This window comes from Kryptolebias marmoratus, linkage group LG22 (assembly GCF_001649575.2).
Source record: "Kryptolebias marmoratus isolate JLee-2015 linkage group LG22, ASM164957v2, whole genome shotgun sequence".
Classification (NCBI taxonomy): domain Eukaryota; kingdom Metazoa; phylum Chordata; class Actinopteri; order Cyprinodontiformes; family Rivulidae; genus Kryptolebias; species Kryptolebias marmoratus.
The window spans coordinates 29,718,751-29,746,475 of NC_051451.1; the positions used below are offsets into that span (position 1 = coordinate 29,718,751).

The window sequence follows — 27,725 nt, forward strand, 5'->3', positions numbered from 1 at the left end:
GTCTGAACCGGTTTCAACCGGTTGCGAGTTAGTTGTTTGAAAGAGGACAGGCTCGGGCACACAACCTTTATACCGCCCCGCTAGAAATCCTTAAGAGTAACGACTTAATTAGTTAATCAAGGTTTACTTAATTTCGTAAAATGGACCGGAGTGATAGATTGCAGGCTTTGCCGTGATAGTAGTAGTTTAATGTGATTGTGAGCAGCCAGACATCGCTGCTGGAGCTGGAGATAGTCAACGCTGATTCAGAAGCAATCATAGGAAATATTTTCTGTCCAGCAGTGTCCCTGTGTCTTCTTGTAGCTTTTGTTTTTGGCAAACGCCACTATTTTGAGTCAGAGCCTTGGATTTTAGGTAGGTAACTCCATAACCCTAACTACAAACATGCCTGCTGATGTTAACATTTCTTGATTTTACTTGTGCAGTGAATTAAATGCAGTTTTCTGCGGGTGTTAGGATGTTATTTAAAAGTTAGTGTTATGATGCTTTTTGAAAACATGGTAATTCAGGCTGCAGCACTATCATTATCAGTGGGATAACCTGCTATTAGTTGCCGTTTATCACCCTATAGTCCAGGTTAACAGAAAAAGTGTAACTTTACCTGAGCAAATGCATAACTAAATTTTAATAATATTGTGCGACACATCCATGCGCTTTACGATTCAGCCCTCGGTTCTCCCACAGCAGCATCACTCGTGTTCGTGACCTGCTGTTAAAGTAAATCATGTTGTTAGGCAGCAGTAACAAGCCTCAACTTTAGGCAAACTGTAAATACGATGATCTTGGTTTGTTCCAGTCTCACTAAATCCATGAGACCGAGGCAGTACCGTCCTTTTATCGTGCCTCGCTCGGGGGGAGTGGCTGTAGTGAGCGGGGAAGGACCATCGGTGACCCGCTGGAGCAGCATGCTAACAGCTAGCCGGAATGCTAACATTAGCCCCGTGTGTTTACGGCAGCCTGCTGGCTAATCATACAAGAACTAGTAAAATAGCTGTCTAACTGATAAATGTTCTTACCATGACTGCTGTTTTAACTTGCGTGGCAGATGTAAACAAAATGACCTGCTTTAGTGGATGCAGCACGTGGCTCTTTCACTTTAAATTGTTGTCCTAAATTAAATTGGCTGATTATTAAAACTGTACAAGCCTCATGAACACACTGTGCAATATTTGAGCCAACTGAAGTCTTTATGTTCAAATATGGAAGTGTCATTCCCTTTTAATGGTTTGCTTAACAGGTTACTGAACAATATTGACCCCCCTTTTTCTAAAAATAGTGCAGCTGCTAAATGCTCCTGTCAGCTGTTGATTTTACATTAAAACTGGGGTTTTGATGGTTTATGACATAGTCAGGCACAGAGTTGGATATTTGATAATTTGATTTCTCTTGTATGTCTATAATAGAACTAAAATGCTGTCCAAAGGAGCTTGTTGCCATTTTCAGAATATATGAAATTAAAAAATCTGACAGATAAATGTTGACATGCATGTGACATTCTAAGTTTAGCTTCTCATAATTACAGTTCACTGGTTGGTCTAGCTGATGTTTGTGATACGGTTAGCTATTTGAACACACTTCTCATGACTTTGCCTATTGAATGTCCACTCATTATTCGTCCCTCTGCTGTCCTTGTTGCAGAACTCTATGCCAGCAGTAATGACAATGTTAGCAGATCATACTGCACAGCAGCTGCTGGACTTCAACCAGAAATTAGATATCAACCTGTTGGATAATGTGGTGAACTGTCTGTACCATGGGGTGGGACCTCAGGTATGTTGGTGGCTTTTTATCTCACTCATTAACACAAACCTAACCTAGAACAATGCTCCACTGATAAAAATGTAATGAAATTACTGTTGTTTTTTGTCATCTGTGTTTAAAAGTGTGAATGTTAAGTTTAAATTGCCGTTTATATCTGTGTTGCAGCAAAGAATGGCTCAGGAGGTGTTAACACACCTGAAAGAGCACCCAGATGCATGGACAAGGGTGGACACCATCCTGGAGTTCTCTCAAAACATGAACACCAAAGTAAGCTAGCATCAATCCAGCAAACACTCATAAAAACCCCCACATTTTCTTTAAGAGTTTTTAAAAGTCAATACACACGTCATTATTAAATATAATTATTCATCGAGTCATAGGCTGTCCTGTAATCAATCCAGGCGGTGCACAGGTTTGTGTGTCTGGTGTAACGGCAAAAAATAATCAACAAGTAGTGAGATGTCTGTTTCAGAGAATCAAGAGAAAGATTGATCTTTGTCTTTGAAAAAGAAATTTATTCCGATGGCAAAAGAGCGTTTGAAGACCCCACTCACTGTCAGGAGAAGGGCCCCGAAAGAAAAACAACATACAGTTTTATAGGGAGGCTTCATTACATAATTTTCAGACACACATTTGCATAGTTACTGAGCAGCTTCGTTTCTCACTAAGATCTGCTAATAACAGGGAGTCCGCTGCAGAAGGGGGTATGGGAGGACCAGAGTCTTCCTCAGGTCCCACATAGAACATTTCAAACCTTGATACAAAAAAAAGCAGTTAGAAGAAGAATAAATTCATGAAGTCTTCACTTGTGCAGACAAGAATCATAATTATTGTTATACATTTTACTATTAAAAAGAACAACATTAAATTTTTCCATTGCACAGTTCTGTGAAGACATTTTGCTTTCCTTACAGGGAGCTTTCTCAATTCTAAACTGGAGATTGTGGAATTCCAAGCTTTTAAATCTTTGGTTCTGTAAACTAGATTCACTTGCAGATTTACCCCCCCCAAGGGTCATTAGAGTCTCTGTTTTCCTGACTCACAGAGATGTTTGGTTCACATGCACAAAGGTGTTGATCAGAGTAAAACTGACTGGGGATCAGGCTTAAATGCTCCATTGAAGGTTTTAGAAAGCTGAAATCAGAGACCTCCTCCTCCTCTGTTTAAAGTTGGTTTCTCTCTTTTTGACATAAATGTCTTCCTTCACCCACCTCTCAAACCACCTGTCTTCTCTGTCCAACATCTGAACATGTTGGTCCTCCAGAGGAGGTGTAGGAGCTCAGCTGAGTCCTGAAGAGCTGCTCTCCTGGGTTGAGCCATGCCTCTGTGGAGAAGCTGTTTGGGTTTTCTGATATAGAGGTCTAAGAGCCTTTTCTACAGAATCCACTTAAAAAGATCTGAACTATTGCTTTTTTATTTCTACAGTCTCAGTGATGCGGTGTGACCTTTTTGTCAACTAGTTTCCCTCATCAATGAATAACAGGAGTTCACCCTGAGTCTGCTGCATGTTTGAGCTCAACAAACAGAACTTCTTCAGACTTTGCTGCCAGGAGTCAGTATGGCTGCTATTCTGTCCAGATTTTATATCACATGCTCATAATCTAAATACCACAGTATATTTGATCAAATCAAACTCTTTATGCCCTTTGTGGGTTTGGAGCAAAGCCTGGTTAATGAGTTGGTTAACTTGTTAATTGGTTTGGCAGTAAGAAGTTAAAAAAAAGCTGATGCCTAATATAAATTCTGTATGAAAGCTGTGGTTGCGTCTAATTAAATTTAGAAACGAGTAACATCAGGCTGGTTGTTGATTCGTGGTAAAAGTACACACTGATATATAATCTGTATTCTAATGTTATCTCTGTCCGGGTTTTGCAGTACTACGCTCTCCAGATATTGGAAACAGTTATCAAAACCAGATGGAAGATCCTTCCCAGGGATCAGTGTGAAGGTAAAACTTTATTTTATAGTGTCAGTGAGTTTGTTTAGTTAGTTAGTTTTAAAATCTTGTGATGTGTGGTGACCAATGTCTCTGATTTTTCTGCTGAACTGACTTTCACTCACTTTTGCAAAGAAGCAGAATTCTGCATTTCACTGGTTAATTTAGAGAAAAACAGCTAAAACACTTCAGCATGTCTATTTCTTTAGTTTTATTTTAGTGCTTTCTGATGGACATTTGTTTAGAAAATGTTGAGTCGTTATTGCTGTTTGAATTCCATAAATAAAAGCTAAAGGTTTTGTGTGTAATTTTAACTTTTCTCTTAATTTAAAAGTGATCCCTGTGGGAAATGTTAGGTGTTGCTTTGAGCCCTTTTGTGTCGTTGTGGTTGTTGGAAAGTGAGGAATGGGTTAGTTCTTAGAAATGCTGCCACAGTCTACCTTTGATTTTTATCTCCATTAAAACCTGACAAGTTTTGATATTTTCTGGTTTTAACTGAGACTTTAAAAGCAATCTGTGCTCTTTGATTCTCAAAGCTGACATGTTTGACAGATTCTGCAGTCTGTTCTAAATAGATGGATATAAAATACTATGTTCTGTGTTGCTACAGTTTTATGTAAAGGCAAACTGCAAATGGTTAAATATCCAGAGCTTAATTGTTGCATAATTGCCAATTCTGCTTATCAACATCTCCTCAGTTTGCTGAGTTAGCGCCTACAGTTTAAAAGGGTATTTCAGCCATTTTGAAATGGGGGTTCTGTGAAAACATGACCTATTAATTGATATCTTACCTATTGAACATAGGTGTTTAAATGACCTCAGTTTGGAGAAAGATAGTTTAATTCAGACAGGACTGATGAGCTAAAGGCTAGTTTGAACGCCAAAGATCAAAGTGAATTGCTGTCTTCTGAAATGACCTAAATCTCAAAGAGTTTATAATGGTTCTTATGAATGCTGCTTGATAAGTCTTTAATTGTCAACAGTTACACATGTATTTATATGTTAGGATTATTTGTACGCACTAATAGTGGCAGCTGCAGCTAGCTGTAGCACTTGTAGTGAAACCTAAAGGGCACTTCCACCCGATTCAGAACTGAAAAGTGTTTTGAAGCCAACATCAGTTGAAAGAAAATCATAACAACAGTTGGGTGTTTTTGGCTTTTTCCGTGAACCCCCACCCCCCCACCCCCATTGTGTGACGTCCTCAGAGTTCATACTGGTATGGTTGTATATCCATTACTACTGTGAAGTCTTTCAGCATTTCTCCGTATCCAAAAATGGTTTCTTCTTCCATTTCCACTAATAAACAACGGGAAGGGAACCAAGTTTTTGGTTCTTCAGCACTCTGTTGGAGTCGGCGAGGCACAGCGAACGTCATGAACCCAGGACGGCAACTCCTCCCCTAAATCACCCCAATTCAGCATTTATTGACTAAAACGCTAAAAACAAGTTGTTTAAGTTTTAGGTCAGAGAAATTGGTCCCTGGAAGGCTGTGTGGAAGTGTTTGACTACATGATATTCATGTGATGTCAATATTTTGAGATTAGAGTTTTTTTAAGACAGCCATGCTCTACTTTGTTCTTGGCTGTGTTCAGACCAGCCATTAGCTCATCCATCCTGTCAAAATTAAATTCTGTTTCTATAAACTGTTGTTGTAGAGTTATCTACAACAAAAACAATATTCTGCACAATTCTTCCACATAATCCCACTTCAAAAGATCTGAAGTTTCACTTTAAATCAAAACTAATGTGATTATTTGTAAGCGTTTCGGAACATGCGTGTCTAAAAATTGTCCTCAATTTATTTTTTCAGAAAAAAACAATGATAATGAAATCCAATTATAAATCATATTGAAATCAGGTGATTCTGCCTCCCTCCATTCTTTTCTCATTCTGATAAAAATGGATTTTTCCCCATTGACCTGAGACTTACCTGCTTCTGACCGTAGATGCCTGAATTTTGTTCAAGTGGCAAACCCAGTGCAGGGCGACTGGCAAGTATGTCTTTTCCCCCTTGTGTCAGAGTATTGCCTCGTTTTCAGCTCCTCTCACCACACTCCAGCACATAACATTCATTACAGCTACAGATGAAACGCAGATTTGAGGAGCTGAAAATAATGTTTTGTTTTTTAAAAATGCTCTGCTCACAGGAAGTGTAACTTCAACTGAACCGACCCAAACGTTTTGCCCTGTACAAGTTCAGTAGCAGTTGCAGCCCACATCCATGGTTTACCAACTGACTTTGCAACAATAGAAGCATTTGTGTTTTTAGTGTACAGAGGTGGGTGAAGATGGTTAGTTACTCAATTACAGCTGAATGGGAGGGTTAGTGAGTAATGTGCTCCAGGCAACTCGTCATGTCAGGATATCTTAACATAAACATTGTGTTTGTGAATGCAAACATTTTACTCATGGTAACATTTTGTACTTCCCAGGTATTAAAAAGTATGTTGTTGGACTCATTATCAAGACTTCATCAGATTCTACAAATGTGGAGGTGAGTAAACTCTGAAATTGATGTAAATTAATTTTGTGGTAATTGTTTGAGACTAGAAGCTGAAATTTATCGCCCACTGCCAAAAGGCACATACTCCAAGCACGAACATATTGCATGAGGTCATGCTTAAAAGTATTTTCTAGGTTCAACTAAAACGGCTATTAATATGTTAAATATTTTATTTCTACATTTACATAAGATTATCTTAGTCTAAAACTGGCATGACAGGCAGTGGGTGATATTAATTTCTTCAACGAATGCTTGGCCTTTAATTTGTTTAAGAAATGAGCTCTGTCCCAAAATTACACCACAGAGAAATTGGTTTTATTTAAACTGCTTTTTATTTTCTTCTTACTAACTCACAAAACAAAACTATTATAAAGAATCAAAATTAAAAATAAGCACCAAAGATTTTTCACTAACTGAAAACATTTAAGTCAAAGTCAAGTCAAATTTATTAATATGGCACTTTTCAGCAACAAGGTGGTTCAAAGTGCTTTTATTTACAGACTAACAGTCAACAACTTTCATTTTTAACTTGTAAAATCTAACATTGTAAGAACAAACTTTACTTGTTATATAGCACAGACTTGAAATAAAACAATAACTTTTGAAATAAACCAAATCTTTGAATTTCCAGATTTAAAAATATGAAATGATCAGCTGTGAGCATCAGATTGTTCCCCAAAACCAGGACTGAGGTCCAGATATGTTTAAAGCTGTGGCCTCATGCTCAGTCCTCTGTTACCTGTCCATTTATCACCAGGAGATTTGTACACTGACCACTAACAGCCCTTTGAGGATGATTTGGTGCCAAAATCTGAATCCACTTCAATACTTTGACCTCTTCCAGAAACTAGATGTTTCAGACTTTAACTCTGTCATAACTACCCCAAGTCCTTAAAGAAACCAAACCCTGGGGTCCACTCCATCCTGTCAGTGCTCTTCAGCAGAAGAGACGGTCAGGAAAGGATAAACTTAAAACAATAAGCCTAACCAGGAATCAGCCAACCAAGCACATTGAGCAATGCTTTTAACACAGAAAATACTATAACTGATCAGTGTTCCTTTTTACCAAAGTTTTTCATCCTATTCTATCTGTATAATGTGGTGAACTATGTCCATAATACTATTGGTCACATAGAGAATGATTCTCTGCAAACTCAAAGTGATTCTGGCAGGGAGGTACAGACCTCCTCCTCCAGCCTGAGTTTTTTTTATTGAAATGTATTTCTCACAGCACAGCAAAGCTGGAGACGCATATTCTGATAGCATAACTTCACACAGCCAGCCTCTAATAATCAGGACTGCATGCTGACAGATAAAAATTGTTAAGAAGAAAATCTTTCCAGAGGATCTGTAAACAGGAACATTGTTCCAGGTGTCAGGACTGCTGTCCTCCTCATGGTTTAAACCTGATGTGTTGAAAACTGGTAAAAGGGTGTTAAATCAGCAAGGACTGCTGTTGAATCAATAAAATATGTTCATAATGTCCACGACATTCATCTTTACTCAGCAGCACACAAGTAGTGTTCACCCAAAACTTGGTGGCCGAAATTTCAACGTCTATCAGACGTCCTCTTTCCTCCACCGACAGATCCAAACCTCAGACTCGAGTCAGTGTTGCCCTGACCAAAGGAAGGGTGTTTAACCCTTCACCTAAAATGGTCGTTGGTTGGTCAGGTTTTTCTAGATCCTTATTGGATTTTGCGTACACGGCTACAGAGTTTTTAATAAACTCTTCTTTTGCTTCTTCTGATGCTGTTTGAATATGGAAGAGTTTTCTGAAGTGATCGTCTCACTTCTTGGTATTTGATTGATTGTATGGGGTTGTCACATTTATCAAATTGTTGCTGTTACAGTCAATTCAGTTAAATGTGTTTTGACAAAACTTAGAAAACAGTTCTTCCAATTCACAGAAATCTTCTGAATAATGTTCTCTAATTTTAGCACTTTACTTGGAATGTGGTAATTTTTTGATGACTGTAGTGTTTCAGCTGATCTCTTCACCATGGCTGTTTGTGTAGGGGAGACCTGCGACCCACCTAAACAGGTCACATCACACAGACAGGGGGCTGCAGCAGCCAAAATACGGTAGAGACTACTGCCTAGTTATTCTCGTTTATTGCAAACATTATTTTAAGTTAAAAACACCTAGCTTGTCAGGGAAAACACAGCTTTGTTAGATAACATCCACATCTTACCAAATTCCACAATTTTCAGTGAAATGATCCAATGACAACATCATACTTTGTGTATTTATTACAAAATACAAAATCTTACAATAAACGGTTTACTGTTTTGGAATTTGTGACAATAACAGTCTTTAGTTTGGTGGTTTTCTAGTTTTGTTAGATTATTTCAAATTTATGTTCAGTATGAGAAGTTAATCACTTGATCAAATAAGTTCTATATCTCAGATGGTGAAACAATTAGTAATGTTTTTTCTTGTCTATCTCCATGCTTTAGAAAGAAAAAGTGTACATTGGAAAGTTGAACATGATCCTTGTTCAGGTGAGTTTCATCAGCTGGCTCTGACTGTTTGTCTCTAACCTTAAAGGCTGTTTGTCTCTAACCCGGTGGTCCCCTAACCCTTTTAGCTCCACGGACCGGTTCATTATCAGACAATATTTTCACGGACCGGCCTTTAAAGGTGTGGCAGATAAATACAACAAAATAAAATGATACGAGCGGCTTGAAAACGGGGGTATTTTTTAAAACAACATAAATCCAACGTGTCCTTGTGTCCTGGTATTGTGTTATCAACATGAATAACAGCCTCTCCTCCCCTTAATGTTCTCTGGTCAATATGGCGATGTTTAAACACGCCCTTTAAAATAAGATGCATCACAAATATAAAGTGCACAAAGAATACAACTCACCATAACGCTGAATCAGTGGAGCCCTGAGCCTGTTTCTCAGCAACCAGACGGTCCATCTAGGGCTTCCAGACACGTTTGTTTTTTTACTCATTTTGCTGCTTATGAGTTTGTTTTTAGCGGTAACGTATCACGTGACCTCGATAAGCGTTTTGACACGCATCGAGAGTGAGTCATAGATGGAAGTAGTGGAGGGAATCCAGTCAGTTTTCAAAATAAATGTCGTTAAGACTCCGAAAAAAAAAAAAAAAGGAAATACTGTAAGTTAATTATTCTTTCCCTGCGGCCCGGTACCAAATGACCCAGGGACCGGTACCGGTCCGCGGCCCGGGCATTGGGGACCTCTGGTCTAACCCTAAAGACTTTGACTCTAACCCAGTCACGTCAGCAGTCTTCATTGTTTAAGGCCTTAGCTGCTATATGTCAGAGCTAGGGTTAGCTAACTCTGACCACTGCAATAGATTGTTTTTTTTCCCTTCAGCATTTCTTCTTTAACTTGAACTTTATATATTTGTACATTTGCACCAACCTTAGCATTGCAAACTCACTATAATATTCAAAAAGTTGTTTACATCTGTAGTTTGAATGCCATGTTTTGTTTTATTTAGACCTCAAACTTATCTTACCTAATATTACTCATGATTTGTCATTCACACTGTGAGCTTGAATATGTTTGTCATAGAGGATGAGAAGCAGCTGTGAGAAGGTTTATATTAGCACAGTCCACAAAAAGCGTCATCACCCCAGTTGTAAGAGTTGTGACAACCACAGCTTTTAAATTGACAGCGTTAACTGGATCTAGCCTTTAAAGTATGTCTGGCCTGTGGGGTTGCATGTAAGGAACGTTTTAAGGCACAGAGATAAAGACCACAAAGGTTTAAATGAAAACATCCAGATTAGATGTTTTTGGATCAAACGGTTATAGACTGCTAGTCCCACCATGGAGCAGTTAAAAGGACCTACATGTTTGCTTTAACACCACCAGGGAAATGCTGTGACCAAGCAACACTTCGCTGACGATTCATGTAGCCTCGCCACTTTTGCATGTGACTTTCAGAAACTTTCTTTAAGGAAGCTGCTTCATTCTGCTGTTAGCTGTGTTAGCTCAGAGAGACTTAGACTTGCAGCCTGTGGTGGTGAGTTTAAAACATATTTGTATTGTAAGTTAAAACAAGGCTTTGTGAAAATTAGTCACACATCAGTGCCTGACACTGCTAATGTTGGTTAGCTCTGTCGCAGCTGGTAACTAGTTAATCTAAAGAAGAAAGCAATGGTGATAGATGTAGCAGTCCCAAGAGACCGTAACATCAGGAGAAGCTGGAGAAACACCAAGAGCTGAAAGAGGAAACAGAGTCAAGGCCTCAGTGGTGCCAGTGGTCATCATGTGACCCTCAAACTGGAAGAGATGCTCCAACAGATCCCAGGGACCACCTCAGAGATCTCTGTCCAGAAGAGCTCAGTCCAAGGAATGGCTAAGATACCGAACAGAACCCTGAAGATCCCAGGCCTCTGGTAGAGGACCTGAGCTTGGAGTGAAAGTGGAATAGTCCATGTGGAAAGAATAGGGCGAGATGGGTGTCTTTATATACATACTCACATACAAACAAAAATACTTTTTTGTTTATTATGGGATTCTTTAGGGCCTGTGTTGGACTAGAAATAAGAAGAAGGGTCACTTGTTCACACACAGTTTTAGCAGGGGTCACAGGTTAATTTTAAAATCATACATTCCTCATAATTTAGCCTTTGATAACCTAACAGAAACCTATTTGTGCTCCTTTGCTTATAAAGATCCTGAAGCAGGAGTGGCCCAAGCACTGGCCCACATTCATCAGCGACATTGTCGGAGCGAGTCGAACCAGCGAGAGCCTTTGTCAGAACAACATGGTCATTTTAAAACTGCTTAGTGAGGAGGTCTTTGATTTCTCCAGTGGCCAGATGACCCAGGTCAAAGCGAAGCACCTGAAAGACAGGTGAGAAAGCTGCATCATCACTAAGCACGGCTGGCCTCAATGTGTTGTGACTTTTGCAAATAATTTTTAAATGTCATCATTCGACACACACCCTGAAAACTGAGGTCAAGATTTGCAATTATAAAATAAATTTTTCAACTTTTGATTTTTTTTTTCTAAAAGTAACTCATAAAATCTTCTTATATTAAATATTATCCATTATCCATTTGAAGGAAAAAAGATCAGAAACTCATTGATCTGTGATTAACGTTTGATGATTGTAAGAAATGAGTCAAAAATATTTAGTTGTTTAAGATTTGCTGCACATATTTTCAAAAAAGGTTGATTTAAATCTTTATTGTTTTTGCAGATGTCTCAAAGGTTAATGTTCTTTAATCTGTTCTTTCCAGCATGTGCAATGAATTTTCACAGATATTCCAGCTGTGTCAGTTTGTGATGGTATGTCATTTTCCATCTGTTTTTTTCCAGCATTGATATACAATTTTTGATCATCTCTGTGCACGTGTGTTTTTCACATCCTCATGTTTGGTTTCACTTCAGGAAAATTCTCAGAATGCCCCTTTGGTTTACGCCACCTTGGAGACCCTTCTACGTTTTCTGAACTGGATCCCACTGGGGTATATTTTTGAAACCAAGCTCATCAGCACCTTGGTGTATAAGGTGTGGACATACAGCCTGCCTTTTTTAATGTGATTGCTGATTTGGAACAAACCCAAATGAAATACCTGAATACCTTTCTGGGCTCTCCTAGTTCTTGAATGTACCGATGTTTCGAAACGTGACGCTGAAGTGCCTGACGGAGATTGCTGGAGTGAGTGTGAGCCAGTATGAAGAGCAGTTTGTGACCCTCTTCACGCTGACTATGTGTCAGCTTAAACAGGTTGGTTATGGTTATTCAGATAAAACAACTCTGTCTAGGGTCCTGAGGGAAAATTTGAACTTGAATCTTTTCTGTTCAGATGCTGCCTCTGAACACCAACATTCGTCTGGCCTATGCCAACGGGAAAGATGACGAACAGAACTTCATTCAGAACCTAAGTCTGTTCCTCTGTACTTTCCTTAAAGAGCATGGGCAGCTTATCGAGAAGCGCCTCAACCTCAGAGAGACATCAATGGAGGTAGGAAAATAGATTTTTAGGTTCACACACATACATTGTCTCACTTTATGACATGTCAGAACAATATTAGTTGCTGCTCCTGTTGTATTATTGTTCCCTTGGTGCCATTTCAGGCCCTCCACTACATGCTCCTGGTGTCAGAGGTCGAAGAGACTGAGATCTTCAAAATTTGTCTGGAGTATTGGAACTACTTGGCTGCTGAACTCTACAGAGAAAGTCCATTTTCCACATCGACGTCCCCTCTGCTTTCTGGGAACCAGCACTTTGATGTTCCACCACGTAGACAGCTGTATCTTCCTGTTCTCTCCAAGGTACGACTCAACAAGGCTTCAGTGATTTATATTAAAAAAAACAGAGGATGTGTTTTGAGATGTTGACATCAGTGGATTTGTTCCAGTAATATTAGAATCAGATGACACCATTTATAAACAGATGGATTTTAACTATTGTTACACTGTTCCTGAAAATCAGCAGCCGGTTAAGTAATAAAAATATTCTCTGATGTATTTTACGTTCCATAGGTGTGTGGCACGTGAATATAACCATGAGTAAATTACAGAGTTCTTACCCAGTCCTAAAGTATGAAAAAATAATCTGTTTTACTTATTTTTTTCCAACTCTGGATAAGTATAGAAAAACAAAAGGCACTTTTGTTTCCAGACTTTTTTTCCTTTCCATTTTCTGTAGATCTCGATAATAGCTTTTTAAAATCATATCAGATGAGCGATCCATAAAAGATGGACAGTCTGCTGCCAGTAGTCAGCAATGTCTGAGAGTTTGAAACGTCTAAGGAATAGGATGGGTGTTTTGTGTGAATGTGCTAACAGGTTGTCTGTTGCCACAGGTGCGTCTGCTCATGGTTAGTCGAATGGCCAAACCAGAGGAAGTCCTGGTGGTGGAAAATGACCAGGGGGAAGTTGTCAGAGAGTTCATGAAGGACACAGATTCCATCAATCTTTACAAGAACATGAGAGAAACCCTCGGTACGACCAAATAATGAGTCCTCTGCAGTCGTCCTCATGGACAGAGTTACTGTTTGGTTGGATGCAGCATCCTGGCCTGTTTTATGGTCAACTTAAGAACAAGACAATCAAAGGTGTATTAATGAGGCCTGCATTTCACTCACACAGAGTTTATTATTAGGTTTGTTTGTACTGAAATCTGGTGACTAAAGTCCAAAAATAAATAAAAAAACAAAAAAAGAGAAAAGCAATACACTGTGTTTAGTTATCACCTAAAAGCCTCGTAGAGGGATTTAACAGCCTGACTGACCTGGTTGATATGTTCTGAAGTTATTTTCATTTTCTTCTGATAAACTCTGAATATGTCTGGAGTTTGTCACAGCTGGATGGATAAAATGTCTGAAGGAAATAAAAGACAACTTGGAATTGTAATAGCTGCAGCTGCATATTTTTATTGATTAATCCTACAAAATATTTTTTATCATCACTGTAATGTTTAAACATTTTAGGGGAATTTGGTGTTAGCATTGAGCGTCTGTTCTTCTTCCAAAGAAATTCATTTTAGATGGTTTAGAAATTCAAGACTAATCCTGTCTTTCTGGACAGATTAAATACAGTAAACTGTTTAAATCATAAATAATTGATATAGGGAAAAAAAGATTGAAATATTTATTGATAACAGTAGCAGATCATCATCATTTCACTCTTTAATTGTGCACTTTTTCTGCCTCTCATGTTTGTGTATTTATCTGTTTTTCTTTAACTCTGTGAGCTGATCTTGTCCACTGGCTGATCATATGACTGTCTTATCACTCTGCAGTGTATCTGACTCATTTGGACTATGCAGACACAGAACGCATAATGACAGAGAAGCTTCACAACCAGGTCAATGGTACCGAGTGGTCCTGGAAAAATCTCAATACATTGTGCTGGGCTATTGGATCTATCAGTGGGGCGATGCATGAGGAGGATGAGAAGAGGTTTCTTGTTACTGTCATTAAGGTATGAACAAAAAGTTGTCCTTCTACAGCTGAAAAGTTGCAGTGGAAATGCAGAAGTTAACAAAAATGAAAAAATAAAAAACTTGCTTCTTATTTACAACTTTGAGCAGAGTTTGTAGTGCTGTAGTGCTGCTGTTCCAGTAAGGGTAGTTATACTTATATCTAATGCTGTTTGTTGTTTATTTGAAGGATTTGCTGGGTCTGTGTGAACAGAAACGAGGAAAGGACAACAAGGCCATCATTGCCTCAAACATCATGTACATCGTTGGCCAGTATCCACGTTTTCTCCGCGCTCACTGGAAGTTCCTCAAAACTGTTGTCAACAAACTCTTTGAATTCATGCACGGTAAATAATTTTTATGTCGTTGTTCAGCTGGAAAACAATACGTGATTGATTTTTTGATTTGTTTATTTATTTGCTAACTCATGACCCTCTGAAAATCTGTCCTGAACACAATTACCCTCACACAAATCAAAAATTCTTTTTTTTCTGTCTAACCCCCCAAATCTCCCAATAATCAGAGAAATTCTGCAGTTAGATAACATCACATCAGATCATGTGTTGCTTCTCTGTCTCTTGGTCTTGCAAAAAAATACTTGAACTATTTTTTAACTCAACATGAAGATCATCAGCAGATATCTCCTGTAGTTCAGTTCTCCACTTCTGTATAAACTGAGTGTCTGTTTCAGTTTTTAAACCAATTGACATCATTTTCTGTTCCAAACAGAAAGCAGAACATCAACATTTGTGTAAAGTTTAACAGACATGATCCGAGGTGGCATAAACTTAATTATTATATAGTTCCCAAAACGATCAGACGTTCTACACCTTCGTTTTTGTTGCTGGTCAGAAATCCTGCCCATTGACCAACCATTCTCTTTTTAATCACAATACAGAACAAGAACTATCCAAGTTCCCCATACGCCATATTATTTCAAGTTTACATTTTAACTTTTAAAGTATACTTAAAGAGATAGTTTGGTCATTTATGAAGCAATGTTCTGTTCTTTTGGTACCTTATCATCCGAGGCATCAGTATGGAGAAAAGGGCAGAAGTCTTCGTCCAAGGAAGAGCCCTTTTTTAAAAAAACACAACTCTTTCTCCTAAACAACATACTGAAAAAAACCACTACATCAGCTAATATTAAACCACTACATATTTGCATGTTTGTTTAGTTTATCACCGTTTTCTCAACCGAACAACATCAGTGTTGCTAAGTGAATGTATGCGTGCTGAGAATAAAGTGTTTTTGCTGAAGGCATCATCCGCCTGATCAGGGAGTCCAGTCGAAGTTTTACTCCACTCCTCGGCACCAACAGCATGATATGCATGCTTCATGCTAATTTGTTTTGGTAATGCTAAATTGTCCAACAGCTGCTGCCAGGTGTTGGACATTAGACTGGACCGACATATGACAGAAAGTTAAAGGCATTGCTTGCTGGAAAAAAAATGAGGTGGATGGCACACAATCAGGGCGTTTACATGTTTAGATTTGTATTGGATTTGAATGGTACACTCATTTACAGATCAAAACGTTTTAAAGGGAAGATCACATTAGCTAAAATAAAGCAGAAAATATTGTTTTAAAAAAAATCTACCAGATGACGGACTCTAAACACTGACGGTCAATATATTCATCCAGTCACCCAATCCTAGTATAACTATTTGACAAAAAAAAAAAGCACTTTAAGATGACCAGTCCATCCCTTTGAGAAATTTCAAATGCATTTTTTAAAGAATAACACATTTCTTTATTGCCCGTAACTTTTCCTTCAAACAGCTCCAGTCTTACATTTATTGGCAAATCAAATTTGTTACACTGACTCAAAAGAGATTGTTTTTGAATTCCTTCTTCAGAGACTCATGATGGAGTTCAGGACATGGCTTGTGACACCTTCATTAAGATAGCCCAGAAGTGCAGACGTCACTTTATCCAGGTGCAGGTTGGGGAAGTGATGCCTTTCATCGATGAGATATTGAACAACATCAACACAATCATCTGTGACCTCCAGCCTCAGCAGGTCAGAAAACACACATTGAATAGTGTTTAAATCACAATAAATTCATCAGACGTGAGGAGAGCACTGAGAGGCTCAATGTTTCTCACACACTTTGGTTGATTTGATGTGATGTTTTTGCACAGGTGCACACGTTCTATGAGGCAGTGGGTTATATGATCGGGGCCCAGACAGACCAGGCTGTCCAGGAGCACCTAATAGAAAAATATATGCTGCTCCCTAATCAAGTGTGGGACAGCATCATCCAGCAGGCCACCAAGGTAAGACATCAACATACTACTACGTTTTTATATTTTCAACAAACAACTGCTATTCGGTAAATGTTCCTCTACGTTGCTTTAGAACGTTGACATCTTGAAGGACCCAGAAACTGTAAAACAACTCGGCAGCATCTTAAAAACTAACGTCAGAGCCTGCAAAGCTGTGGGACACCCTTTTGTTATCCAGTTGGGACGGATTTACCTGGACATGCTCAATGTCTATAAGTGCCTCAGCGAGAACATTTCTGCTGCTATTCAAACAAACGGTAAGCGCTGTAGGTTGGATTATGTCTGTAGCCAATGTCTGTCTTATTTTTAGTAGCTTTAAATTATTTACACACCAGTGCATAATAACAGCTAATAAATTAATACATTAATATCCAAAAAATCACAACATATCTCTTTGAATCAATAAAAAACTTTTCCGCTGGCCTTTCTTGACCTTAAAACGGTTAAAACTGTGTAGTTACTTCTTGTAAAAAGAATGTACTTCCCACAGCTACTTGTGGTGCCATTCCAGCTGTGTAGTCATAGTATTTTTGCTAAAGCTGTTCTGAATGTGACTGCTGGAGACAGACAGCAGCTCGCTGCAACCCGGCATGGAGAAGCGAGTAAAGAAAATGGATGTTCAGGAGTGCGACTGCAGTGAGGGAAACACAGCACATCTTAATGCTGCACTCACTATTTCTCTATATTTTCTTCTATCCATCTTTCCTTCAATCTAACAAATTTTCCAGCCCCTGTTGATGAAAAACATCACCAAAGCATGATGCGACCACCACCATGCTATAATAGCGGTTGGTGTTCTCAGGTTGAGGTGTTGGGTTTGTGTCATTTGACCACCACATCTTCCTCCTTATGTTTGTGGAGGAATGTCTCCAATGTGCCTTTTGGTAAATTCCAATCAGTCCGCCTCATTTTCTTTCACAGGGTTGCTGTGAGGCGGCCTCTGTACCGGGGCAGCGCTGCCAACAAGATCCGTCCAATAGGCCTAGGAACTAAGGGGTTAAAAACCATTAAAAGTCATTAAATGAATTTTGCTAACTACGTTTGCTAAGGCCTTAAATGGCATTAATAAGCATTAAATTTGAAACTCAGTGGCATTTAAAAAATTCTAATAAATAAAATGAAACATGTTGTCGTCATTGCATGACCCATACAATGACTAAATTTGTTCTCTGCATTTGACCAATCACATGCGAGATCCACGCAGGTGGAGCAGCTGGTTAAACACCTGGGGAGCAGTTAGGGAGTATGTGCCTTGCTCGAGGACACTGTGACATTTGGGCATCGCAGGGAATTGGGAATTGAACCTGCTACTTTCTGGTCCCAAGACGGTTGCCCTAAATAAAGTTTCTTCTGTCAATTATTGGGATTTTTTAAATTATTGATGGTACAGAGGGCAAAGTTGTTGTAGAAATACGATAGTTATCATACATCTGGCAGCACCGTTCATGGATCTTTTTTTCTGCGATGCTCCAGTTAGAGTTGGAAAAAAAAGTTTCAAACTAAAACACATTATTTTATCTTCTATATGCATTCTCTGTTGATGGCATTTAATATGTGAAAACATGGCATTAAAAAGCATAAAATTTGATTGGCTGATTTCGGCAGAAAGCCTGATTAAAGTCTTTTTCCTGCCGCTCTTCCATGAAGCTCGGCAGCTTCTCGTGGTCCAAAGGACAGAGCCTCCATTTTCCAGCTCCATCAGGCTTGTTTTTATTAGGCTTGATTCCAAGTTCTAAAGAAGTTTAATTAACAGAATGCAAAATGCTGTCTATATTATAAAATCAAATACTGTTATTCTGTTGCATCTGTTTAGTGTATTAAATGTGAATTAAACTGTTGGGTGGCAGACTGTCAGAAAGCTTTTACTCTACAGCTCAACACTGTTAATGCAGAAACATGAGATTTTTACCTGTAACGTAATAGCTGAATGTTAAAGGAAAAAAAGCAAGATGAGAAAGCATTTCTCAGGTCAGGCAGAGAAATAAACTTCAGGTAAATTCTGTCTGCTGGCTGAAAAAAGTCAGCTGGTATTTAATGAAGCAGACAGTTGGTAGTGTACACTGTCTGTCATGAAGAAGAATAAAATGGTCTTCCTTTGTGTTGCAGGTGAGATGGTGACAAAACAGCCTCTGATCCGGAGTATGAGAACAGTGAAACGAGAAACTCTGAAGCTGATCTCCGGCTGGGTCAGTCGATCAAATGACCCGCAGATGGTGAGATGTGCCTTTTGATAGAAAAGAAAGTTTGTTACTTCTGGGGAAGAATATTATCATTAAGGTGACAGTTTCAGGTAAAAGATCCAGCAGCACTTATAGTATTGAGAGAAGACAACTTCCTTAATGGATCTAAACAACTTTATTCATTGACCAATGTGTTTCAGCTTCTGGTCATCTTCAGGATCATAAAACATTTAAAAATCAGTATTTCCTGAATTCTCTGATTGAACGTCAAAGAACTAATAACTTGCAAACTAACTCTGAGTGTGGCTCTTTTATCAGTTACAATGAAAATTTTCAATTCTTTACCCACCCAGTTAGTGTGAAGATTATTAATATAAAAGGGTTTATCACAAGTTTACAGACAGTGGTTAGAGCAGCCATGTTGGATGGTTTGGAGACAGAACAGGAAGTGTCAGAGCTGAAGATGTTGAGGTTGTCCTTGGGAGGGACGAGGATGGACAGGATTAGGACTGAGGTCCTCAGAGGTCCAGCACAGGTTGAAGGACTGGGAGATAAAGACTGAGATGGTTTAGACATGTGAAGAGGAGGGACAGAAGGATGTTAGAGACAAAGAGGACAGATATGGATGCAGTTAGAGAGGACATGGGGGGAGTTGGACAGAGGACACAGAAGACAGAGTTAGATGGAGGAGGACTCGCTGTGGAGCCACCTGAAAAGGTAACAGCTGAGAGAAGAAGAAGAAGAATCACTTATAAAACATGTTATTTACATGGTCCAGTGCCCATGAATACATATTCTACATACAGTTGGTAAAACTTCCTGCAAAATATGTCAATTAAAAACACCTCAACTCACCTTTATTCTGTAAAAGTACTGAAGTGATTAATTTTCACATGGAAATGGCATTTTGTGAAAGTTGTTTCAGCTTTGCATCCACACAGAAATACTGTTTAGGAGCCCTTCTTTAAAACTATGGTGTCATATGTTTTAAAAGACTGACATAAATAAAGAATACAGTCTGAAATGTTTTGAACATTATAAGGAAACCCTTCCCAGCCTTCCCTCACTGGATACTGGGCCTGAAATTGTCCATTATGTCCTTGTATTTGGACGGACATGTCTCCCAGTCAACAGTAGTTTCATGTAAAACAAAGTAGAAGTTCCGCCTTGTTGTCAGTCCACAAAAAAGATTCAGTTTTTGCTCTGGTATTCTCCATCCTTGCCTCTTTCTTCTTGGGTTTACAGATGTGGAGCGTCTGCTTCACATCTTCCTTCTGGTGTATTTTTGTGGCAGTGTTACAGCACCACATACAGGTCTGGAATAGTTACTGCAGCGTTTGGGTCATTTTCTGTGGTTCTGTGTCGATGAAAACACTTCTAGAAACAATGCCATGATTAAGAAAGAGCATTCCTATGTGGGAGGGGCCTGAGTCTCACCAAACAGGTGGTAATAGGGACTTTTATGAGAAAAAAGAGACAAGCTTTTATGATTTTTATCATCTGCTTTCACTTTAAGTTATTTAGATAAGAATCCTGTTCTCATTTTAAACAGGTTATTTTCTGATTTATGTTTTTATTTTGATATTTCTTATTGCCTTTTTTTTATTTCATTTTGAGTTTCAGAGAAACTTTTTTGTTAGTGTGGAGTTTTTAACATCTGGGAAACTTTTTGAAGCATATCACCCACGAGCTAAAACCCTCCCCTCTTTAGTGCCTGCTCCTTTTAGTGCTGATGATCCTGGTGAAACTTGTTGGTCAGTGAATTAAGTTGTTTTGAGTCATTAAGTTTTTTTTTTTCTTTCAACCCTACAACACGTATGACACTAAGTACTGCTGGAGCTTTTATCTGCGCAGATCTTTTTCCCTCTCCATGATAGTAGGTGAAGTTGTGCCAGAAACTTCTACAGTACTAGGCAGATGATTGCCATTTTAAAATAAATGTCTTTCACCTTTGCCTGTGCATGTTTAGTTGATTACCAAGCACACTCTGTGTACAGCAGCACAACAGTGAAAGTGTGAAATATGTGATATTAAGCCCTTGTGTCAAGCAAACAGCTGCAGGCAGACCCCAGTATGTGTGCTAACTCTTAGAAAAACAACACAAGTTTCTTCTTTTTTAGATTCATTTGTCTTCAGTTGTATTTAATTTGATAAGCTTTGACTGTTGTTACAGGGAAACCTCTCCTGAGAGGCTGCTTGTGAGGCCGTGCAGCTTTTGTAAACATGCTGAACAAGAATAAGTTGGCATACGGACTGTAGTGGAGCAGCTCTCAAGCAGCAATAATTGTACAATCTATACTTCATCTAGGTCACCGAGGTGGTTAAAAAGCTCCTCGGTGGCAGGGCTCCGGGGGTGGATGAGATTCGCCCGGCGTTCCTTAAGGCTCTGGATGTTGTAGGGTTGTGTTGGCTAACGAGACTCTGCAGTATCGCGTGGACATCGGGGGCAGTTCCTCTGGATTGGCAGACCGGGGTGGTGGTCCCCTTATTCAAAAAGGGGGACCGGAGGGTGTGTTCCAAATACAGAGGGATCACACTCTTAAGCCTCCCTGGCAAGGTCTATTCNGGATCTCTCTGACCCGTCGTCAAGGAGGGCAAATGTGCTCAGACTACGACCCCCGTAGTGTAGAAGTACTGGGAGGACTTTCAGCATAACTCGATTTCCAGCTGCAGGCCGATCAAGATAAAGAGAGTCAGAGGCAGAATTGGTTAAGCAGCTCTCTTCGGTCGCAGCTGCTTCCTGGTTGGGTTTCTCTGGCCTTTGATTTATTTCGTGGAGAGCTAGCAGGTGTTTCCCTTTACAGATCCGACAGAGCTTCTTTAAGGTGCACTGAGCTGCTCGATGATTTCGTGCACAACGCCAACACCGCTGATTGACCTGAATCCACTCTTTCAGTTGCACCTTGTCAAGTTTGGCCACCACACCACACTGACTGAAGTAGTGTTCTGTGCTCTGGCAGTATGCACAGAAGGCTTCTCCGAAAGGTTTCTTCTTTACTGAACTTAACTTGGTTGTAGAGGCGTTTGTGGCAGTTTCACCCAGGCCGTGTAACACCGTCACCTGTTTTGTAGGCCGGCCATCACACCGATTAGACTGTCTTTCCTTGTTGGCTTTAATACCGGCATGACTGTCAAAGCTTAAACACCATGACTCGTAATTGAGCCACTCGGACAAGTCATACAGCGTGTGTGAAGTCCCTGGGTGCTTAAACTGGTAGCGACGGAAATCCGCTCTCTGTTCTGCAGGAAGTTTACTTAGAAGGCGAGCAACATGTGAACCGCAGTTCAGTTCAATCTCTCCCTCTGGGCCCAGGGTCTGCAGTAAACCCACCAAGGACTGGATCTGCAGGGAAAACCTCTGGAAAACTGCAGAATCTCCACATTTGACTTCAGGTGCGTCTAGTACAGTAGCTATTTTTCTTAGAGCCAACTGATGAGGCTGGCCGAATTTGGCGTACAGGGCTCGCATAGTATCAGTGTAGGGGGTGGGGGAATTCAGATACGCATCAGCGATTAACCGGGCTTCCTCCAACCTCAGATGGATCTGGTACTTAAAGAGTTCCGTAGAATCGGCTGGGAGGAGATTCTCCAAGGCAATGCGAAGTCTGGCAAACTCGCTGGGGTCAGGATGGCTGAACTTAGGTATGGCAGGTTTAGGACCTCTGTACACCTGTTCTGACACTGGTGCTTGGGTGGGAAGGTTGGGATGGTGCGTGCCTGATGTCCCTCTGGCGACTGCTGGGGGAGGTCTTGAGTCCGCATGGGCAGGGGCAGAGTGCGAAAGTGGATGCATAGGGTGAGCTGGGAAGTAGGGCAGGATCTGACTGTCATGAGTAGGATACTGGAGATGATCAGGCGGTGGAGCAGATCTGGAGGGCTCATGAGGGGTCTTCATCCAGCTCTGATGACACTGAGGATGTGGAGTATTATGGGCTTCTTTCACCGCCAAGTTGAGACCACTCATACTCCCCGGCAGGTCTTCTTCAGGTTCAGGCCATGGCGGAGGATCAGGCCAGCCTTCCTCCTCCCCTTGCTCCTCTGGCTGGAGAGGGGTGCTGTGGTGTTGCGCTGAAACAGCAGGGTTCCCAAACTGTCTGTAACTGTTTGGACGTGAGGTTGAGCTAGAGGGCTGATTCATGTTTTCCTTTAATGAGCGAGCTACTGCAATGAGCTCCTTCATCTCATTCCGGGCCTCGTTTAGTTCCTCCAGGGTGGCCTGAAATACCTGCTGGGATTGTAGCAGCTTTGTCTTCTCCTCATCAAGGGCTCGGATGTCCTGGAGTGAAGGTATATCTCGGGTGTAGGTCCAGTGTGAGGAAGCAAGGGGTCCAGGTTGTGGGTCTGTGGTTGGATGGCCCCTTTGGTGACGATCTGGGGTTAGCTGAGGAGTTCTAGGATATGCTGTGTTCCCAGAGAAACCACCAAATAAAGGCTGAGAAGGAGGAAAGCTGGGCCTACCAGCTGAGCTCTCTCGGGGGAGGAACACACTCTGCTCGAGAAGGGGTGGTGGAGCTCTCCAGGGTAATGGGTCTCTCACGTACTCAACCTCAAAATCCTGAAACTTGATAGGTCGACACCGCTCGCGTTTGGGTCTGGCACCAAGGTAAACCTCATCTTCTAACTGCATCTTGGATTCCGCATCCGGCACGAAGGACCAAATGTTGCGTAGAGAGTTCTTGGGTGCTAATTCGTGGTGATATGCAGGAAACAAGATGTGGTGTCGGTCAGGACACAGGAATAATAAGATAGATGGTTTATCTCCTTTAGCCAGCTTCACTCGCCGTGCACTTTTTTGTGGGAACTCAGTGTTGTAACAGTTCTGTAAATGACAACAATAAACAATATATTTAAACATAAATTCTTTACAAAAGGAATTACTTAAACAAAANGGGAAGTCTGGGTCTCCCTGCTTAGGCTGCTGCCCCCGCGACCCGACCCCGGATAAGAGGAAGTGGATGCATGGATGGATGGATACTTCATCCATTTGTTTGATGAAAAGGTCCAGCTGACTGCTTTTATTTAGGTTTTATTTTAATGACACTCCCATTTGTTTCTACCCTCAGCGAAATGTTTTCCAAAGACGTGGTTCCAGTTATTCTGAGGTTAAGTTCTATTTCTGTCTGAAGCTTTTTTGATTTGTACTTTTGTTTTCTAGGTCGGAGAGAACTTTGTTCCTCCTCTGTTGGATGCTGTCCTCATAGATTACCAGCGTAATGTTCCTGCAGCCCGTGAGCCTGAGGTCCTCAGCACTATGGCAACAATAGTCAACAAGCTGGGGGGTCACATCACCAGCGAGATCCCTCAGATCTTTGACGCTGTCTTTGAGTGCACACTGAACATGATTAACAAGGTGAGGCCAAGTGCTGAGCAGATGCTTTGTAAAGATGTCTTCTATGGATATTTAATTAGAAATATGACAAAGCAAGTAAGTCAAAGAAAAGCTGATGTAATTTTATTCTACTTGATATAGATATGACAGTACTTGACCTTAGCTTGTAAAACTCTTAAACTAACTAAATGGGACAAACTTACATGATTAAGTAGAAGGAACCAAATGAAACATCATTGGGTTTTATTCTGACAGAACTTTGAGGAGTTTCCGGAGCACAGGACCCACTTCTTCTACTTACTGCAAGCTGTAAACTCTCACTGCTTTCCTGCATTCCTCGCCATCCCCCCAGCCCAGTTTAAACTGGTTCTGGACTCCATCATCTGGGCCTTCAAACACACCATGAGGAATGTGGCGGACACTGGTATAGTGGCTGAAACACACACTTAATTTGTTTAACAACACATGCAGACTATAGTTTTACAGGAATCAAACTTCAAAACTAAAAAATGTCCAATATGTTACTCAAAACATTCGGCTCTGGAGAAGCCTTAAATTAAAAACAAGGAAACCCTGGGACTTCATGAGCTCTGATCCAATACTTAAAAAATGATCAACTAATGGAAGTAGTTTATAAAAGACTAAAAAATCTACAACAAGTCTTAATATGGTATGATCTGTTCTTAATCAGAAATATTACATTTGTAAATCCTCCACTTGAAAACTATTGATGTGCTTCAAAGATTCAGTGTCTTTTTTATGTAAAAATGCACCACATATCAGGAAGAGTTGGAATAAATTTCTTAATAAAAACTCTAATTTATGTCATAGTGTCTGTGTGACCTAGCATATTAAGGCAACAATCAAAAAGCAATAAAAAACCATAAAGCAGCACATCAAAGCTGCATTTAAACCCTGATCAGAGTAACCCCGTAGCAGCGTAGGTATGTATTAAACTATGAGATAGAAACATTTTCACATCTTTACACCATAGACACTATCCCCCAGTAATTTTAGTAAACACTTCCTGTTAAGTTAAGAGTGTGTATATGGAAAAATTGTATATAGATTTATTTGTAATTGGGACCCAGATTTGGTGATTATTATATAAAATTATGGCTTTATATTTAGGTTTATATTTCACATTTTCTGTTTGTATTCCTTTTTAATGTCTGTTCTTAGTGTAATTATTATTAATGTTTTTGTTATTATTATCTAGATGAATTATTTTGACCATCTGACATCCTTATTTATATCGAGTACAAACAAAAACACCATTCGGCTTGCTTAATATTATCCACAGGAAGGGTTCCACTTCACTTCACCAGCGGATGGAGCTGGATGGACTGAGATGATTTTTGGTACGTTTGGATGTGTTGAACTTGAAGCTGGAGTGTGACGTGTTTTTGTTCTCACCCAGGTCTGCAGATTTTATACACGCTGCTGCAGAATGTTGCCCAGGAGGAAGCAGCGGCTCAGAGCTTCTACCAGACGTATTTCTGTGATATCCTGCAGCACATCTTCTCTGTGGTCACTGACACGTCACATACTGCTGGTGAGTTAAAGGATGCACAAACCTGTTCTGTAAATACATGAATATTCAGTATATATTCAATATTTTGTGCATTGACAGTTCCATGTTCATATCACCAAACACATACATCTTGATAAAATATAATGTCATAGAAATGAACACATTATGGTCTGTGTCCTGCAGGCCTCACTATGCATGCATCCATCTTGGCCTACATGTTCAACCTTGTAGAAGAAGGAAAAATCACAGCATCTTTAAACCCTGCCAGCCCTGCCAACAACCAGGTGTTCATCCAGGAATACGTCGCCAATTTACTGAAGACTGCCTTTCCCCACTTACAAGAGTGAGTGGAGACGCTGCACCATCGTACTTCAGTGAGACAGATTGGTGTTTATTGTTATGTAAGGATATCTGTGCCTGTGTCTGTGTTAGTGCTCAGGTAAAGGTGTTTGTGACGGGGCTCTTCAGTTTAAACCAGGACATTGCTGCCTTCAAGGAGCACCTGAGGGACTTCCTGGTGCAAATTAAGGTGAGCTATTAAGACTTTCAATAGCTTCATCTGCAGTTAATTGTAATGTCATATTTTAGGTTTTGTATTTGAATAAAATTGTCAAATTGTTTAAAATTCTGTTTTCCCTTTTTCATAATGGAGCACAGACTGTACAATTAGGAAAAAAATAATTTTAACAATTGTGGCATCAGTTTGCAACATACTGAAATTACAGAAAAATAAAGGTATTCTGAATACGTTCTGAACCTTCTGTATTTTCAAGTGCAGCTTGAATTTTGGATCTAAGCCCAGTGGGTGTTTCCCCTCTTTGTGTTGCAGGAGTTTGCAGGTGAGGACACATCAGATCTGTTCTTGGAGGAGAGGGAGTCAGCCCTCCGCCAGGCACAAGAGGAAAAACACAAGATCCAGATGTCAGTGCCAGGCATCCTGAACCCTCATGAGATCCCAGAGGAAATGTGTGACTGAAATGTCCAGTGTCCAAACAACAAACAAGGCCTCATTACAACAAAACCCCAGAGAGGCTGAGTTCAGTGGGAGGCAGAGCGAGCTCTCCCATTGGCTGTTTGTTGACCAAAATAATGCCAATCCAATGTAAATGATTACTGTCACTTTGTGGCCATTTTTACATAATCTGTTTTGTATGAAGACTTTTTGTGTATTAACTTTCCACAAATGTTAATCTACAGTAATGTTCTGTTGGTCTCTGGTCCATTCCAGACCTGCGTGATGAAGTCACAACAAATTGGACAGAGTAAACAATTTAACTTGGTTTTGTTTTCTTTACCTCCCTCATCCTGTTCCCATCCTCTCCTTTTCTTTAACGTGTGTGTGTGCATGTATATGTGTGTATGTATGTATATATATATATATATATATATATATATATATATACACACACACACACACACTGTACAAAGAAGTGTGTTTGTGGAAAAATGGCTTGAGTGTCTTTCTCTTCTAGACTGACATGTGACAGATGGAGGTGCACTCGCACTGCTTGCTTGGTGCCCCACAGCGTTGTGGGAGAATGTAAATCTAACAGAAGAAATAATGAAGGCTCTGAGATGCTGCTTTGTGTTTCAGCATCTGTTGCTCATGAGTAAAGCTTCAATAAAAACTGGCCTGCTGTTGGCCGGACAGAATTAAATATGTGCATATCATCCCAACTGTATAGCATCTTAAATATCATGGGAACATTTTATTTTTCTTATATTCTATTGTTTCTTTTTGTTGTGAGTGTGTGTGCATGTGTGCTGTTGCTTAGTCCAATGAGCGTTTTTGTTTGTTTCTTTTAGATTTTTTTTTCCTCTAAGAGGATTGTTGCTCATGTGTGAGCTTTCATTTATGGGATGTTTTACCGAAGTCACAGAGGTATCTATGGGTTCTTGGCTGATTACATCTTTATAATAATTCCTGTTTAACTCCAAGTGTTTTCAGGATTTTGAACTGTACTAATTTAGATTGTTTACCATTGAGTAGTGCTTTGAGACACTACCTTGTAGAGCAAATTGACAAATAATTATGGGTTTACATTTAATTTTGTATTTTTGCATTTTTATTTGTACCTGTTAAAGTTTTGTCTAAATAAATAAAAGGTTTTTGTGTCCAGAGAGTTAAACAGATTTTCCAATGAGTTTAATTAAGAATGTATAAAAATCCAAACAGGCACCTGATCTCTAATGGTTACTTTTCCTTCACGAGATGTTACTTTGTTGTGAACATTTTGAACTGATTAAAGTTGAGAATTTTTAACCA

General features: G+C 39.8%; 1 protein-coding gene across 4 annotated transcripts; it reads left to right on the plus strand.

Moving 5' to 3' along the window:
• xpo1b (exportin 1 (CRM1 homolog, yeast) b) lies at positions 1-27,725 on the plus strand. 4 transcript variants are annotated; one of them, XM_017437970.3, is made up of 25 exons: positions 1-354; positions 1,639-1,770; positions 1,927-2,028; positions 3,637-3,709; positions 6,133-6,194; positions 8,664-8,708; positions 10,865-11,046; positions 11,436-11,484; positions 11,587-11,706; positions 11,798-11,926; positions 12,006-12,164; positions 12,278-12,475; positions 13,009-13,147; positions 13,947-14,128; positions 14,317-14,473; positions 15,987-16,150; positions 16,273-16,407; positions 16,490-16,673; positions 18,523-18,629; positions 23,752-23,946; positions 24,181-24,349; positions 25,346-25,480; positions 25,643-25,802; positions 25,892-25,988; positions 26,289-26,435. In XM_017437970.3, exons 2-25 carry the CDS (start codon positions 1,645-1,647, stop codon positions 26,433-26,435), a joined length of 3,216 nt encoding a protein of 1,071 aa, XP_017293459.1. In that variant the 5' UTR covers positions 1-354; positions 1,639-1,644. The 4 variants fall into 4 exon arrangements, with proteins under 4 accessions (XP_017293459.1, XP_037829559.1, XP_024866825.1 ...); XM_037973631.1 differs by lacking the exon at positions 1-354 and having other exon boundaries at positions 1,645-1,770; positions 26,289-27,725; XM_025011057.2 differs by lacking the exons at positions 1-354; positions 1,639-1,770 and adding an exon at positions 5,647-5,695 and having other exon boundaries at positions 1,964-2,028; positions 26,289-27,725.